Raw genomic sequence first — 18253 nt, 5'->3', positions numbered from 1 at the left:
AGCAAAATGTTAGTTTTTATGTTTTGTATATTATTTGTCAGGAGGATGCATTTTTGGCATGTTTCTCCTTGCTATATTAGCAAATATGCACATATTGATAAAAACAAACATTTTATAAAAATATTTTAAAAATATTTTTTTATTTTAGTTAACATTATGCTTTATTAAAAAATACCCTTGTCCCCAAATTATGTCAACTCTGTCACCATTAACTTTTTTAAGTAATTAGAAAATAATAATAATAATAATAATAACATTATCGTTATTATTCATTACTTAAAATTAGTACTATCAAATCGATTAATCGCATAATCATGATTAATCACATCTAACAAAAGTTTGTGTGTATATATATTGGCCTGTGTGTGTATATATATATATATATATATATATATATATATAGTGTATATAACCTACATGTGTGTGTGTGTGTGTGTATATATATGTGTTTGTATATATATATACACATATATATAAATATATAAATGTGTGACCTATATATATATATATATATATGTGTGTGTTTGTGTGTGTGTGTATATATATATATATAACCAGGGCTTGACATTAACTTTTTTGCTCACCAGCCACTGTGGCTAGTGGTTTCCCAAAGTTCAGCATTTTCACTGGCCACAATTTTGCTGTTGGGATTACATTTTATATGATTAAAGTTGACTTTGACATGCTAAAATTACTTGATTTTGAGTCATTTTACTTGTTTAGCTAGTTTTAAAACCCTTTCAAACTTTCAAATGCAGATTGACCACCAAAATCAAGACTACGACTACATGGTATATCAGCTGGTATGTACGGGTGGGCAAGGGGTGGGTAATATGGCCATAATATGATACATTTTATAATTGTATAAGTTATTTTTGTTAGGCTATATAAAAAGAGCAAAGAAACAAATTAGCAAATTACAAATACAATAGTAAATAAATCTGATTACTTTTGGATTACTTCAAGGTCACATATATAAAAAAAAGAAAGAAAGAAAGAAGAAATTTTTTAATGTAAAAAAATTGCATTCTTAAATTAAATTTTAAGTTTTTAAATTTTACACGTTCCATACTTTTGAATGGGTCTCAACAATAAAAATATTTTAAAAATCTGATAAATGATCTATTGCAATATTATTATCGTTGTTGTTTATAGCTTAAAAATATAAAAGTGACATCAGATCATAACCAAATTGAACAAGCTCGGATAACACATTTCTGTTCATGTTTGTTCTGCTTTAATTTTAATGTTTAGCATTTTGGTTACTTTTAAAAACTATTAAAACTAAGCAATCATGTCTCATTTCCACAACACAGCCCTAAATATAAATATATATATATATATATATATATATATATGTGTGTGTGTGTGTGTGTGTGTGTGTGTGTGTGTGTGTGTGTGTGTGTGTAAAGGGCTATTCAGACATCTAGTGGCTACAGTATGGTATTACAGATTATTTTTTAGTCCTTTGATAAAGAAAGTGTTTTCGTAGTTGGAAGGCAGAGTTTGCACTGTACCATGTCGTTTGCATTTTCTTCTTTGAAAACAAAATAGCAGCCAAATTTCCATGAATTGAAAGCGTTTTCCCCCGCGGGCAGCATCGTTTCAACTAGCAGCAGTGATCCAATCTGCGTCTGAGGAGATTGTAGAAGGGTGTTATTTGCGCATGCACCAGCGGGTGGCTCACGTGAGTCATCACTGGCAACAGAACCAGGAACTACTGTATAATCAAGCAGCGCTTAATATGTGTTATTATGGCAAAATAATGATTTATTTAGTTTTAAATGAAACCATTGTAATCCTGATAGTATTCCCCCTTTTCAAAATGTTACTGTAATCTGATTACTACGTTTTTTGACGTTTTTTGTATCCTGATTACATAACGCCGTTACATGTATTCCGTTACTCCCCAACCCTGTATATAACCTATATATATATATATATATATATATATATATATATATATATATATATAACCTATATATATGTGTGTGTGTGTGTGTGTGTGTGTGTATACACACACACATTTATACATTTATATACATACAAATATATATTTACAAACTTTTATGTTAGATGTGATTAATCATTTGACAGGACTACTTGTTTAAATAGTTAATAGTGACAAAGTTGTCACATAATTTGGGGACAACCTTAGGTTTTTTATAATGCATTAGGCTATGTTAACTAGAAAAAATAAAAATATATTAAATATAACCAAAAATATAACTCTTTCATATAGGCTAATGACCAATTCGATAATCCATATGTATTTCTATTGTAACCGACGCTATAACGTGAAAAGGGGAAAACGGTAGTAAATGTTCAGTAATTGTTGCAGTAGTAGAGTGTTTGTAGTCTTGTTGCTGAAGCACGAGCTTAGCAGCTGCAGCGTGTGCGTGCGTGCAGGAGCGCGCGTGCCAAACAGAAGAAAGAAAGATGAATTCTGGCTCCCTCCAAAAACAATTTCTGCGTGATTAGAAAAATAAAAATAAAAAACCCATTCTGATAAGTAGTCAGAAAAAAATCGGATATTGTTTTGACCCCTCATAAACACGATCCGCGTGACGTTTCTGCAATGTTTTGATTCTGTTGACCGTGACGTCACGGTGCACTACACAAAAATGGTTCCTACTTTAGTTTTCTATACAAGCAATCAAAGTCTGCACAACTTTACGCGTTAAATATGGTCCAAATAAAGCGCCGAGGGAATTAACACGGACGAAAGGCTCGGACATGGAGGCGTGTGCGGAATCCGGACGCAAACTGGTGTGTAGTTGAAGCTGTCCTCTCAAAGACACGTTTTAAATCGGGAATTTCAGTCTTACATCGATATGCATTGTGTTTAGTGGCCTGAATCTTGGCGAATCACTGAAATTCGAGACTCTAGAGCGACATACGCCACATTAATAGGTTAAATGCAATAACGGTGTAATGGTAAACAGGAAAGGACACATGTTTCGAAAAAATTACAAAAAGAGCAAGATGCTCCATATAGAGACGCTCGTGCGAAACAGGGCACATTGTTGCCCTACAAACCTCGTGTCTAATGTTCATCGGGAAGTTTAACTCGTTCACGCTGATTTGACATGTATTAATTACATAATAGCTGTAAGATGGTCGAAGATTAAGGCCTGGGTGTTAATCATGGAATCTGACGTTTGTGGATTGATATAACATCCCAGCACAGCGTGATATATCTCATATCCGATCACAGAATGAGACAGGTTGTCTTCATCTTCATCATATGTTCATTTCGTCCAGCGGTCCATCTGCAGAAGAATGTACGATGAGAACGAGGACTTGTCAGATGTGGAGGAAATCACAAACATCAGAGGCTTCAGCGTGGAGGACAAACTTGAGAGCAGTTTATACAACAGTGAATTTGTTCAGCATATGGAGGGAAAAGGTAAGTGTTTTTCTACTTTTTATTGTTGCAAATAATATTTATTATAATCTTAATTATTGGGTTTTTGATTCTTCTGTGGGCACCTGCACCTGGCTGCAAATAAAAGTTGTAGCTACTTATGGTTGTGCTTATAAGTTTACACAATGGTCTGCTTCTCCTTGCCATATTAACAAATATACACATTTTGAAAAAAAGTATTTTTTTATTGTATATAAACGTTTGTAAAAATTTGCAGCCAGGTGCAAATACCCAATAATTAACATTATAATATTTTTTAAAAATGTTTTTATTTTAGTTGAAAATAAGCATGTTTAAAATATTATTTAAAAAAATATTTTATTGTTAATATAATATAATATAATAATAATATAATAATAATTATTATTATTATTTATTATTATTATTATTATTTTAGCTAATGATTGACAGAGTCCACATTTAAACAATATTGATATTAACTTTAATAGTAATTATTATTATTATTATTATTTATTGCTTTAAATAGTTAATGGTGACAGAGTTGACATAATTTGGGGACTGCTTTATTTTTTTAATAAAAAAAAAAAAAACCCTTAAAAATGGATGATATTAAGAACGAAGCATATGTACACTTTTGAACAGGATAATTGGTTTAAATTCTGTTTGTCTTGTGGAATATATGTAAATATCTCTTATGTCAAATACCATCATCAATGCTTGAAATTAAACTGGCCAACAAATATAAATTGTGCCTTTTTTTACTTAATGATTACTAAACATTTTTTTAATGGATGAGTTTTACTGAAGAAAAAAAAAAGTGTTTATATATAATATATGTATATGTGTGTGTGTGTGTGTGTGTGTGTGTGTATGTATGTATATGTACACTATATTGCCAAAAGTTTTGGGACGCCTTGCCTTTACGTGCACATGAACTTTAATGACATCCCATTCTTAATCCGTAGGGTTTAATATGGAGTTGGCCCACCTTTTGCAGCTATAACAGCTTCAACTCTTCTGGGAAGGCTGTCCACCAGGTTTAGGAGTGTGTTTATGGGAATTTTTGACCATTCTTCTAGAAGCGCATTTGTGAGGTCAGGCAGTGGTGTTAGCGAGAAGGCCTGGCTCGCAGTCTCCGCTGTAATTCATCCCAAAGGTGTTCTATCGGGTTGAGGTCAGGACTCTGTCCAGGCCAGTCAAGTTCCTCCACACCAAACTCGCTCATTCATGTCTTTATGGACCTTGCTTTGTGCACTGGGGCGCAGTCATGTTGGAACAGGAAGGGGCCATCCCCAAACTGTTCCCACAAAGTTGGGAGCATGAAATTGTCCAAAATGTCTTGGTATGCTGAAGCATTAAGAGTTCCTTTCACTGGAACTAAGGGGCCAAGCCCAACCCCTGAAAAACAACCCCACACCATAATCCCCCCTCCACCAAACTTTACACTTGGCACAATGCTGTCAGGCAAGTACCATTCTCCTGGCAACCACCAAACCCAGACTCGTCCATCGGATTGCCAGACAGAGAAGCGTGATTCGTCACTCCAGAGAACACGTCTCCACTGCTCTAGAGTCCAGTGGCGGCGTGCTTTACACCACTGCATCTGACGCTTTGCATTGCACTTGGTGATGTAAGGCTTGGATGCAGCTGCTCGGCCATGGAAACCCATTCCATGAAGCTCTCTACGCACTGTTCTTGAGCTAATCTGAAGGCCACATGAAGTTTGGAGGTCTGTAGCTATTGACTCTGCAGAAAATTGGCGACTTCTGCGGACTGTGCGCCTCAGCATGCTCTGACCCCGCTCTGTGATTTTACGTGGCCTACCACTTCATGGCTGAGTTGCTGTTGTTCCCAATTGCTTCCACTTTGTTCTGGTACCACTAACAGTTGACCGTGGAATATTTAGTAGTGAGGAAATTTCATGAATGGACTTATTGCACAGGTGGTATCACTGTACCACGCTTGAATTCACTGAGCTGTGTGTGTGTGTGTGTGTATATATATATATATATATATATATATATATATATATATATATATAATATATATGAGAGGTATAAGACAGTTTTCAGTTGTTTTAACATTATTTGGTCACTATGTAATTTCCAATCTGCTGTATTTGAGTTGTTTCATAGTTACTCATAATAACTCATAATAAAAAAATGAGTAGATGTGTCCAAAGTCTTGACTGCTTTTGTAGCCTGTATCATTCCTTTATTTACAAGTAATAATTTTGTCATTCATTTGTGCACTTCATATTATCACTGTCACTGTTATATTCTCTCCAGTTAGACTGATTAAAACAGTCTAATTTTAGCAACCATTCCTTTTATACCATTCTAGATTTTACCTATGAATATGTTCAAAGAGAGGCACTCCGAACCCCACTCATATTTAAAGCCAAAGATGGACTGGGAATTAGGTAAGAGAAACGGGTTGATTTCACATAGATCTATACTTTTTGCATTACAAATCACTTATCTGGATTGTTTAATCTTCTTCAGAATGCCGGATCCAGAATTTACTGTAAGTGAAATCAAGGGTCTGGTTGGTAAGTACACTATTGCATTACATTTGTCTATTTGTTTACATTCAAATCTAAAATGAACAGATTTAATGGTGACTGACGTTTTGATAACATTGTATGCCTTGTTAATCTTTAGTTCACATTAACAGTGTCCGGGACTTTCATTTTGAGATCTGTTTTATATTGTCAGTGTCTAATCAGACCTTGCATAATGCATGAACAGGACAATGTTACATATGCATTTATGGATTTAAAACAACCTTTACGTCCTCTGGTGGTGATACTATGCCACTGCAACTCAATAAAGGCCATGCCATGTGTACATGGGCCGAGAAAAGAACTAAACTTTCCTTTCATACTGATTTGATCAGGTTCATTATTCTGTTACCAGTATAATTGATCTCACTTTAGCATGAAATTACTTATTTAACATAAAGATTTTTTTTTTTAAAATTCTGCATGGACTTTTCAGGCAGTAGACGGGCTGTTGACGTGATGGACGTCAGTACGCAGAAGGGCTCAGAGATGAGCATGGCGCAGTTCGTCCGCTACTATGAGACACCCGAGGATGAGCGTGACAAGCTGTTCAACGTCATCAGCCTGGAGTTCAGTCACACCAAACTGGAAAACTTGATCAAGAGACCTACGGTGGTAAGAAAACAGTTACAAACTGAACTGAGTAGACTTTCGCATTGATTAGTTACTTTTCAGTGTGAAGTTGCTTTAAAACATGAATTTAAAAATGGAGATGCCATTTTAAATGACACTGTTAAAGTCACCATATGCCCTCGTAATCGTTTAATCAAAATAACTTTCCCTCCCTCGTGCAACAACATCTCTTCTCTTCTCTGATGTGATTACTGGTGTGAGGATGGGGCAACCTGTCACTCACATGAGATTGACCAGTAGCAAACTACAACCATCCAATGATCCAATCAATTTTTGACAGACAAAATCAAGTCCCGCCCTGCATTATTTCTGCTCGAGAAGCCGTTTCACTCAGATATATACGTCACAATAGGGAAGAAAAGACTATTACAACTTCCGTTTCATATTGACTTTAATACCTTTATGCAATTTTTGGTCTTACAGACATTTTATTTACAATATATCAAGTCATACAACATTTTTTTTTTTTTTTCTGTTAACTCTCTTTTAAAGGATTAGTTCACTTTAAAATGAAAATTACCCCATGATTTACTCACCCTCAAGCCATCCTAGGTGTATTTGACTTTCTTCTTTCTGATGAACAAAATTGGAGATATATTAATAAATATCCTGATGCGTCCAGGCTTTATAATGGCAGTGAACGGGACCAACGAGTTTGAAGCTGAAGAAAGTGTCTCCATCCATTACAAATGTGCTCCACGTGGCTCCGGGGGTTTAATAAAGGCCTTCTGAAGTGAAGCGATGTGTTTGTGTAAGAAAAATATCCATATTTAACAAGTTATAAAGTAAAATATCTAGCTTCCGCCAGACCGCCTTCCATATTCAACTTACGAAGAATGTGTAATGCCTCCGCAGTTCAAAACGCTTATGCTACATCCTACACCTTCCGTATTCAATTTACGAAAAAAGGCGACGTCAGTCATGCTTTTTTCGTAAGTTGAATATGGAAGGCAGTCTGGTGGAAAGCTAGATATTTTATTTTATAACTTGTTAAATATGGATTTTTTTTTTTTTTTTTTTTACACAAACGCATTGCTTCACTTCAGAAGGCCTTTATTAAACCCCCGGAGCCGTGTGGAGGACGTTTATGATTTATCACTTTCTTGAGCTTCATACTCGTTCACTGTCATTATAAAGCCTAATAAATAAAATGAATATAAAATGAATCCTATAGGCCAATGGAAAATGTGGGTTCAGCACACGTTCTGCTGAAATTGGCATGTGAGGGCAACTGTTAATGTTAATAATAAAGTGTGAAAGGTGGATTTTAAACTCTAGTAGTTAAGAACTTAAAAAAAGTGTCTCTTTGGGGTTTGAAGTTTATGGCTGTCACTTTAGTGTTTCTGTTTTTTTTTTTTTTTTTTTTTTTTAAGGTGGATCTGGTGGACTGGGTGGACAATATGTGGCCACGGCATCTTAAGCAGAAACAAACTGAAGCCACAAACGTCATGTCTGAGATGAAATATCCCAAAGTTCAGAGGTAACATTTGATGTTTATTTTTGGAAAACAAATAACAATTAAAGCCATTGCTTTTTCTGTACTTTTTCAGAGTGTGTCCTGGGAAATCTTAGGCTTTGTGACAGATTAGACTTTGTAAATGGCAGAAAAGAACTGGACAGTGTGTCTGTTAGTCGTAGTCAACTTGGAGAGGGGAATGTGTTTGTGGAAACTTGTTTGGAAATAATCATTATTGTTCCAATTTTATTTGGTGTCAAATTAAAATTCGAATATTCATCGAATTTAAAATAAAAATCCACATTAGAATGCAAAAACGGTGCATTCAAATTTTAGGTGTGCTTCAGGCAGCTTTATTAGTGGAGAACGAGATGCAATGAATGATGTAAGAGTTGTTGCGTTTTAATGGGTTTTTTTAGCCTATCCAGTTGAACCCACTTGATGCGGCGCTGCTGCGTTGTACATTCAAAACATTGCAGAAATGGAGAAGCTCAATGTTGAGAAGATCTCTGTTACGTCAAAACCACAACCAAGCTGTTCACACAGACGCATTGTGTTCTATGTAACATGTACTTGACGGACATATTTGACTGTTGCACAAGCGGCAACCTTCCGGTCTCTCTCTTGAATCCAACACAGAAGTGACCTAAACTGCAATTCATCGACTGGCCGCTAGAAACAGACTCCAAAAGGGAGTCAATCCTATAGACCCCCATGTTAACATGCCCAACTTTACAGCAGAGAAAAAATATGTTTACAGCCTGGTACAAAAGGTCTATATAGCTAACTTTGCCCTTAATGACAACTGTGAGGGGGGTCAATTTTTTTTTTAACTTATCCGTTTAAATTATATCAAGTCTTAAAATTCTGCATAATAAAGGGCGTGGCCACTTGAGTGACAGGTGGATTGCCGCTGCTGTCACTACTAGCCGTTTGTCTGCTGGAGTGATGTGCTGCCAAGATGGCGTCGGCCGGCTCCGCCCACATAAATGCTCTTCAGAAACTTACGCGTGACGTCACAGACACTACGTCCATTGTTTTATACAGTCTGTGGTCTCGCACAAGAGAGCCGCATGTTTAGAAAGCCATGTAAAGTTAAAAGAAGTTTCCATCTCATGTTTTTAAGCACAAAAAGTACTCTGTGATTGGCGCTTCGGCTATTTGTATTCAACTATGCATAAATACATGCTGTTGTATTTTTCATAATTGTTTATGCAATTTACGAAATTATATTTGATTTATAAACGTTAGTTTAATTGTCATGCACTTTTTTTTTGTACACACAGTCATGTTATTTTATCGCTTTAAATGTGGTGCATTAATATTTTGCTCATTGAGCCCTCTTGTGGCCAAAAGCTTTGTCCCCCTAACTGAAATTATTCCTTTTAAATGTGAAAATAATTTGAATATTAGTAATATTTAAGTATAAAATTCAGATGAGTTTTTCAGTGTCCACATAGTTGAATTACATGTTCGTAATTCGACAAGGTTTTTACCTTTTAACTTCAGGAAGTGTTTTGGCTTTTTAACACAGCTCAATGTTGACAGTCAAAGCTTCTTGAGTCAGTCTAAAAACTGTTCTCTTGACATCCTGCATTAGTCCAAGATGAGGTCTGCTCATTTCCCACAGTCCCTTGCTTTGCTCCTCGGCGTATGCTGCGCATTTCTTTCGCCTGCAGCTGGCCGTGACTCCATCAGGTTGCTAGGCAGCACACTTCTAATGCAGCGAAGAGGCGGATCTTCACAGGCTGCTGCAGTATCCCAATGAATCCTCCTCAGCCAATCAGAATATGGCATAGGAGTATTTCCTACACAGGAAAGCCCACTCTCTCTCTCTTTCTCTCTATCTTTATCTCACTTTCCCTTTGACTCCCTCCTCCCGACTCTCTGTATTCATGAAGCTCTTTATAAAGGAGGAATTCAACGCTAAAAGTCAGTTCAGTTCTCTTCTTTTGAGTTACATGGGCAGATGTCAGAACAGTGAAGTGTCTCTAATGGGGATGAATATCTATTGGGTATGTGTCTTTTATTTCACTGAAAACTTGTTAATGCAAATAATCCTTTAGAGGTCCCATTAGGATTTATGGTTCTAGTACAGTTTGGTGAACTTTCTTTGCTTGTTTTAAGAAAGTGTGATCATTCATTTGTGGTCATTCCGCCTATGGTTATGTGGTCTGGTGAAATAAATGTTTGTGAGGGTTGCATGTGTGGTCTGAAATTTTAAAAGCTCACTAAGCATGTTTGTGCACATCAAGGTTATAGTTTTGTTTTGGCTGCTTTGGTGCGTCATCCCCCTCGCTGACTACTCTGTAGGATGAATGACACGGGCTGCAGCGATCATGGTTTTAGATACTAAATACACAGTCTCGGTGTTCATATAACAGAAATATTGATTGCCTTTCTTTCTGCCTAGGTGTCATTATGCACGTATACAGTTGTAGAATGTGAAATGCAGCTCAAGTAGCCTGAAAATGCCATTCTGCACAAAATATACGTACAAAACAGATATGGCAGGAGATTATTTTATATAAATAAATAAATATATATATATATATATATATATATGCTTACTGTTTCACATGGAGTTATACATGGGTTTAAATGGGGCATTTAAAATATTATATTAATGTTAAGTTTGTTTGTTTTTTATACAAATTAATGTTAAATAATAATATTAAAATTATGTTAATATGAGAATGCACAAATTAAAAACATGGCATATATATGCTTACTGTTTCACATAGTGTTATGCAATTGTTTTAAAATGTTAAATTATAATTTTAATATTAAATGTTTTTTAAATATTAAATTCTTTTTTTAATATAAAAATTCTATTAATATCTTTCATATTTTATTTTTAAACTATGATGTAAAAATTCCATAAGGTTAAATTTGTTTTTTATTAAATTTATTAATATTTAAATATTTATTTTTATTTAAATTTACTAATATTTACAAATAAAAATTCTTCTAATAATTAATTATGGCATGATCTCTGTGGAAAAAAAAATGGTTGACTGCATTGTTAGTCCCTCTGTGAGGGTACTATAGTCATTGATTATTAATTCATAACCTTTCATCTAAGAGCTCCAATTATAGGATGTAACCTCCGAGGGTTCAGGTTGCAAGGTATTACCCTAGTGTTACCTTCTGCAGCCTGCAGTCAATGAGTTTAAGGATGGTTAAGCTGTTTGTCTTTGCCTTATTTTTATTTTGGAAAACATCTGGAACAAAAGTGCTCAGTGTTTGTTGATGCTATAACATATGATGTCATCTCCAGTGACATCATCTGACATTTATGCTGCCGGAACTTCAGCTGGCATGATCTGATGTGCAGAGATACCACATGCAAGTGTCTGGTAATAATTAAACTGTCAGTCGTATGTCTAACCTTCATGAAATCCATACTTTGGTGACCCTAAATTTAGAAGTCTCGTTTCTCAAGCCCTCAACCATCTGGGTTTGCGCCGAGATTGATGCCTAATCATTTTTTAGTTCAGGATGCCCTGCAGTGAGCGATGCCTTTTGCTCATTAGAGCTAACTGATTTCTTCGCTTTCTTCTTCTCCCAGCTCAGTGGGACAGATTTTAACCAGACACCGTGGCTGTTTGGGGTTTGATTAATTTCGCTCCTTGCTAAACGCTGCGGATGACAAATGCGTAAGCCACAAATAGCTTCCATCCCTGTCCTGTTGCTGAGACGGCTTTATCTGAAACAAACCCACATCCATGACTATCATTCTGTATGTTCTGTCCACAAACGAGAAATGAGCCTTGATTTATTGCTGAACATAATGCCGAAACAATTTTTTTGAAGTCATAATATTTTGCTGTGCTTTGATAATGCTGTTGATTGAGAAGGGGAAATTCCACTGTACGTGGTTTTGAAGGAAATATTAATTTTGAGTTGGGAGTCGAACATTCCCATGGTGTGGTTACTCCCAGTTAGCAAATACAATCTTTTTTTGTCAGGACTTATAAACCGCATTAGGGATTTATCGTTCTTCTCTATTTATGCAGATGTTGCAAATCACCCTTGTACTTTCCCTCTTTCTCTCTCTCGGTAGATACTGTCTGATGAGTGTAAAGGGCTGTTTCACTGACTTCCACATTGACTTTGGTGGCACATCGGTATGGTACCATGTCTTCAAAGGAAGGAAGGTAAGTGTTCGGTTGGGTAGTTAGAAGTGCTTCTACTCTTATTATTATTGCTCAAGTGACGTTGCAGTGCTGCGCCGTCACGAAAGCTTATCATTTGAATGCTCTTTTAAGCCTTGCGGTTTAAAAACAAGTGATTATAAACAGTTCAAGTGCAATAAGCAGCGAAAGAGGACTCATTTCGGTATATGCGCGCGTTGTCTGAGAGCACACACCTGAAACGCGCACATGAAGCTGCTGCTCATTTTTTATTTATTTTTTTGGGCTTGAACGGTCAAATACACACACTTATGTGTCAAAATGCCCGTCTTTGCAAGCATCCTAATACCATCTACTCTTAACAGAGTAGTTTATATATTAAGTGAACGTAAACAGTTGAGATACACACACGCTTTCTATCAGTATATTAGATCCACGCATTCGCTCTTAAAGTGACAGCAGCCTAATAAACCTGCTGCCTTTTGTGCCATTAATGTTATAAACAATCTCATTGCTTGAGTCTTGACTGAAAAACTTTTGTAACTTATGTAGTAGCCTATTTCTATAGGCCTAATCTAGTTCTTGAAGTTTTTCAAGTAGGTTTACTGTTGTACTTTTTGTACTATTGCTTGTAATTAGTTTCTTTGTTCCTATTTTATCACTGACTGTTTACTTGTCTTCAGTAAGCTTGAGAGGTGTTTTTTTTATTTTTTATTTTTTTATTTTTTTTATTTACTATGTTAGTTAGGCTAGTCAACTTTATTTAAAGCAAAAATAATTATATTGTGATATATATCATTATTGTGAAATCAAATTATTCATATAACATTTAGGTCATATCGCCCACCCTAATTATTGTCCTTGCTTAGGGGCAGGGGTTTGTTTATGATATTACTTTCAAAGCAGTTATGATTTTCATGTGGCGAATAATAAAAGCGACCCCATAGACTAGAACACCTTAGCGACCATCTAGTTGTTTTTCATGCATATAAACCATGGGTTTTAGGGCTGCAGGATTGTCTTTGCCTGTGATCTGTAAAGATCAAGTAACTAGAGGCCTTGTAAATGAATCTCTTCCCTGTTTGTGTTGTTGCGTCGCAGCTGAGGCTGCAGTGTCAGCAGAAATCGTTCTTGTGTATGTGGATATGTGTGTGTGTGTGTTTGCTGGAGGGTATCAAATAATATCCGCTCTGAAAGGTCAAACAAGAGCGCTGGCATGTGCAAGAAAGACGAGAGTGACACATATATGACTAAAGGAACTTCTAGGAATAGTTGTAGGAGTTTATCCGTTATGTAATCCTCCTGCTTTCACTAGAAATATGAACTAATTTCTCTTGCAAGGAAATTTTTACACATACAGGTGGGTCCAGACATCTGAGACCTTTAGTGAACATGCTTTTTATTTAGCATTTTTAATATTTAATAAATATATATATTTTTTAATATTAAGATTTATTTTTGCCTTTTAATATGATAGGATAGTGTAGAGTGGACAGGAAGCGAGGTGGGAGAAAGAGGGAAAGATCCGCGAGCCAGGACTCAAACTCGTGTCGGCCGAAGCACAACGCCACTGTATGTCGGTGCGCTGCCCACAAGGCTATCGGCGTTGACATTAGCAATTACTATTAGCAACAATTTAAATTAAAAAATTAATATGAATTGTAGAACTGAATGTTAAAAATGTGCATAGTAGTTTGATTTGAGAGTTAGAAACAGCACAACATCTTCATGTTATAACGTTTCTTTGTTTTGAAATTTTTTTTTAAATCCTTAAACTTCCTGATTATTTCCAGGTTTAAATGGGAAAAAAAAAAAAAAAAAAAGACTTTTGGACCCAGCTGTATTGTTGTGTCCAAAATAGAATACTTCTCTACTATATAGTAGGTGAAAAACAGTACGCCAACTGAGTAGTATGTCCAAATACATAATATTCAAAAAACAGTAGGCGAAAAGTACCCAGAAGACCTACTATTTCCGGCGAGATTCTGAAATGTGCATGTGATTACTATCCCATGAGGCCACGAGAGAGGAGTTGTGAATGGTGGTGAAGCAACACAACTGATGCCATAGGTCACATGACGATGACAACATGGTGGATATAGCGCGTCCGAACTTCATTCATACTATTTAATGGTCGTGAAGTATGTTTCAAACCAAATGTAGTACCTACTATACAGTCGGACGCCACATGTCTGCTTATTATAGAGATACATTTTGGTGCAATCTTCCGAGATCATTAGTGAAAATGTTTTTATGTTGCATTTTTATTATTTAATACAATTTTGTATTGTATATTTTATTATTGGCAACAGTTTAAGTGAAAATTTCAGAATTGCAACTGAGAAGTAGTGCAGAATCTTCATGTCATAGTGTTTCTTTGTTTTAATGTTTTCAAAATCCTACAACTTTATTATTTTTTTGACTTTGGACCACACTATATGTCTGGCTGTGCATAAATGGAAAGCAATAAATAACTTGCACATAAAGGGTTAATGCTGACGAGGTTGTGAATTATTAATTTTAAAGAAGAAAAATCATATCCCAGTTTAGAATCACACCTGCTTTTCTCTCTCTGTCTCATGTTCCTCAGGTCTTCTGGCTGATTCCTCCAAGCACACGCAATCTGTCTCTGTATGAGGACTGGGTGCTGTCAGGCAAACAGAGCGATGTCTTCCTGGGTGACCGTGCAGACGGCTGCCAGCGTGTAGAGCTGAAACAGGGCTACACGTTCTTCATCCCTTCAGGTGACACACTAAGCTTGCGTGCTTATATTAAAGGGAAACGTTCCTGTAGCTCCAACAGTAGAGCTTGGCACCTGGCATCAGACGCAAAATTGGTTAAGACATGCTTTTTTCGGCGTTAAATAATAGTGCAAATGCCACTGGATTGACAACTGGAAACCTTAGTAAGTCACGTTGCATGATTTATTTAAATACTCTCCAGCCATAAATTTAGTGGTCAGACAGGGAAACTCCTACAAATGCATATGCACTAAGGTCAGCCGCAAAAATAAGTGTGTCTACGCCTAATTTATCACTGTATGTCAGTACAGTAGTTTTTTAACACCAAAAGAAGGTGATGCAAGCTGCTACTAAATCTAGGCCAGAGTCTTCTAAAATCATACAATAGCTTTGAGTGAGGAACAGGCTGAAATTTAAGTCATTATTCCACTGAAGCTCTGAAATGTCATTTGTGTTTGCCTTCGAATTCAAAATTAGTGCCATGTTTGACATTAGTGATGAGATGGAGAATGACATTTGAGAGCGGAAGATTTTGAATCCTTTGTACAAAATTTTCTTTGCTGAAATTGAGCGTTCACATTTTTGCTCTCTATTGTGTGTGTAGGTTGGATCCATGCCGTCTACACTCCAGAGGACACCCTGGTGTTTGGCGGGAATATTCTACACAGTTTTAACATTCCCATGCAGCTCACTGTCTATGAAATTGAGAACAGAACAAAGGTAAAGCATTTATTTAAAAAATATAGATTGCTTGATTCATCAGTCAGCGTTGAAGGATTTGTCTTTTTAATTTGATGCATGTGGAAGTTCCAATCAGGCCAGAAACCTAGGACTAGTTCTCAAAAGTAGGTTTTTCAAAAAATCCAAAATGCGTGAAAATTTTGTCTTGAACCTACGTCTAGCAGTTTAGAAGTTATGAGCGATTTTATACTTTTCACTGCTGTAGCGCCCCCGTTTGGCCGATTGGGGCAAGCCTTGGTGATGTTGTAGATGATGTGAGTACTACCAGCCCTCAAAGTTTCAAGTCTCTACGACTTACGGTTTGGCCTGCCCGATCACTTTTAGGAAGAATGCTGATCCTTGGAAATTTTAACAATTACAATAGGGTTTCAGCGCCATGCGCTTAAAAATAATATATAAAAATTAGATGGAAAAACTTAAAAGTGAAACAAAAACTACAAATGTTGTTTTGGAAACTAACTGAAATCATTTTTAGTTGAAGTGTTAAAATAAAACTAAAAAAAATAAGCTAATAAAAATGACAAAAGCACATCAAAATGACTTAAACTAAAATTAAAATTGAAAATATAAAAATAAAAGCTAATTCAAAATATTATTAAATACTATAATAGTATATAAATAATACTAAAAAATCACTGAAATAGCATATGACCAACAGCAAGGTTAGAGTATGACCCAAACCACACAAATTAGAGAGGACTGTAAACAGGATCTCAGTCCTCTCGCTTCTGAGTAGCTCAGTTGCTGACAATGAAAAGGCAGTTTTAGAGACAACAGTTTGTTGTGCTGTGACATTTCGAAGTGACAAACCAGTTGTGGTCTCTCACTTTCTGCTAGCAGAACCTCCAGGACACCAGTGATGCACAGTAAAACCTCCAGTGTTAAATGAACACTGTTAGTGTTAAATTAACATTGCCAGTGTTTATATAATCCACACTGGATTATATAAACACCGGGTGACACTGGAAGTGTTAATTTAATACTGGATGTTTTGCTGTGTGGGAATAACTAATGGCATTACTTTTTTCAGTAACGAGTAATAGTACAGGTTAGTCATACACAAATATAATTTTAAACTGATAATAATGTAACAGGCTCTGTGTGTGTGTGTGTGTGTGTGTGTGTGTGTGTGTGTGTGTGTGTGTCAGAGCATGCAAGTGGAGCGTGAGCTCAAACCAGAATACCCTTTGTGACATGCTGCGAAAATATGTGAAAAGTTTTTTTTTCTAGTCAACCAGTAGTTGTTCATTTAAGCCATTAGTTGACTAAACACATTTATATGAATTTAATTTCTTAAATACTAGAGAGAATAAACCATAACAATGAGCGTTTAATATAGGCTATATAGCACTCAAGCGCACGCATAAAGCTTGCTATAAAGAACCAGCAAAAGTAATGATTATGAATGTGACAAAAACAGCAAGGAGATATTTTAATTGTTTATTAATAGACTAATGTTTTCTGAATCAGTGTCGGCTGCAAAGTTGAAATTGACATTGCTGACTCTCATCATCTCCGCATGTGGACGCGCCTAGAGAGAGAATGCACATTTTATTAAGATTACATAATCAGAGTAGCCTATTTCTTTTTTCATTTTGAATTATTTCTATTAAAAGTATACATTTCAAGCTTTCTATAGATATATTTCTCATGTCTGTAAGGCAAGCAGCCGCTGAGTTTCGGTTCATTTAGCTATTAGACGCGCTCCAGTTCAAGTGCAAGTGATCGCACCGGCACCTCCATGTCATGATTATATTGTCTGCTATATTTGCTTCTTATTTATTAAATCCAGGCAATTGGTTAATAAAACATTAATTAAAATTAAGATATATTTTTTACAAAATGAAATTCACTTTAAAGAAAGGCTTTCTACAAAACAAAACTTAATGAAGTGGTCAAAATCATGTCTGACCCACTCCATGTCTCCCGATATATATATATATATATATATATCGCATCTTATGATCTTATTACTCATGCTGTTCACTTTTCATAATCAAATAGATGAATTTAAAACATAACATAGGCTTATTTAAACATAAATATGAAACTACGTTTTCTTTAATGGCTAACAACACATAGTACAGCACAGAGAAATTTCATGTCGTGAGCAAGAGCGGATCATGAGTCACGAGTCGGATCAAGCATCATTTATTTTTAGACTTAATATTAGGGGCATCCAAGTTATTTGACATATTTGAATTTATGAAAGTAATGCAATAGTTACTTTCCCTGGTAATTAGTTACTTTTATAATGATGTAACTCAGTTACTATTTAGTAACTATAACTAATTACTTTTTTAAAGTAATGTGCCCAACACTGCAGGACACTTTGATGTGCTCTGCAGGGCTTAGAGCCGGTGGGACCGGGCTATTTTTATATTTACTAGACAGAGCAGGCAGAGAAGAAGACCGATTGTGGCACTGGCTCTGTTGTTTCAGGGGCTGCGTTATTGCAGTGCTCTAAATTTAGCGCTGGCTGAAGGAGGTATGAGGGAATGAGAGCACAAGCCCTCCATAACTCTGAGAATGTGAGTTTCCTCCCTGGAGAGGAGCCGCAATGGAAAGATATGTGCATGAGAAGCATCTTAGTCA

General features: G+C 35.9%; 1 protein-coding gene across 3 annotated transcripts in view; it reads left to right on the top strand.

The window, feature by feature from the left end:
* The first annotated feature begins 2575 nt into the window (after positions 1-2575).
* LOC127520714 (lysine-specific demethylase 2B) overlaps positions 2576-18253 on the top strand; it is a 30836-nt gene continuing 15158 nt past the window's right edge. Inside the window, exons 1-9 of one of the 3 annotated variants that reach the window (XM_051909152.1) lie at positions 2576-2769; positions 3265-3409; positions 5732-5810; positions 5893-5939; positions 6388-6566; positions 7958-8064; positions 12107-12200; positions 14767-14920; positions 15522-15637. In XM_051909152.1, the coding sequence (XP_051765112.1) occupies positions 2737-2769; positions 3265-3409; positions 5732-5810; positions 5893-5939; positions 6388-6566; positions 7958-8064; positions 12107-12200; positions 14767-14920; positions 15522-15637 (954 nt within the window). In that variant the 5' untranslated portion in view covers positions 2576-2736. Of the gene's footprint in view, positions 2770-3264; positions 3410-5731; positions 5811-5892; positions 5940-6387; positions 6567-7957; positions 8065-9954; positions 10056-12106; positions 12201-14766; positions 14921-15521; positions 15638-18253 lie in introns of those variants that run through there. The other 2 variants (XM_051909153.1, XM_051909155.1) reach the window with 2 other exon arrangements.

This window comes from Ctenopharyngodon idella, chromosome 10 (genome assembly GCF_019924925.1).
Source record: "Ctenopharyngodon idella isolate HZGC_01 chromosome 10, HZGC01, whole genome shotgun sequence".
Taxonomy (NCBI): Eukaryota; Metazoa; Chordata; class Actinopteri; order Cypriniformes; family Xenocyprididae; genus Ctenopharyngodon; species Ctenopharyngodon idella.
The sequence above is the reverse complement of the archived record's forward strand: the minus strand, read 5'-3'. Positions and strand labels throughout refer to the sequence as shown.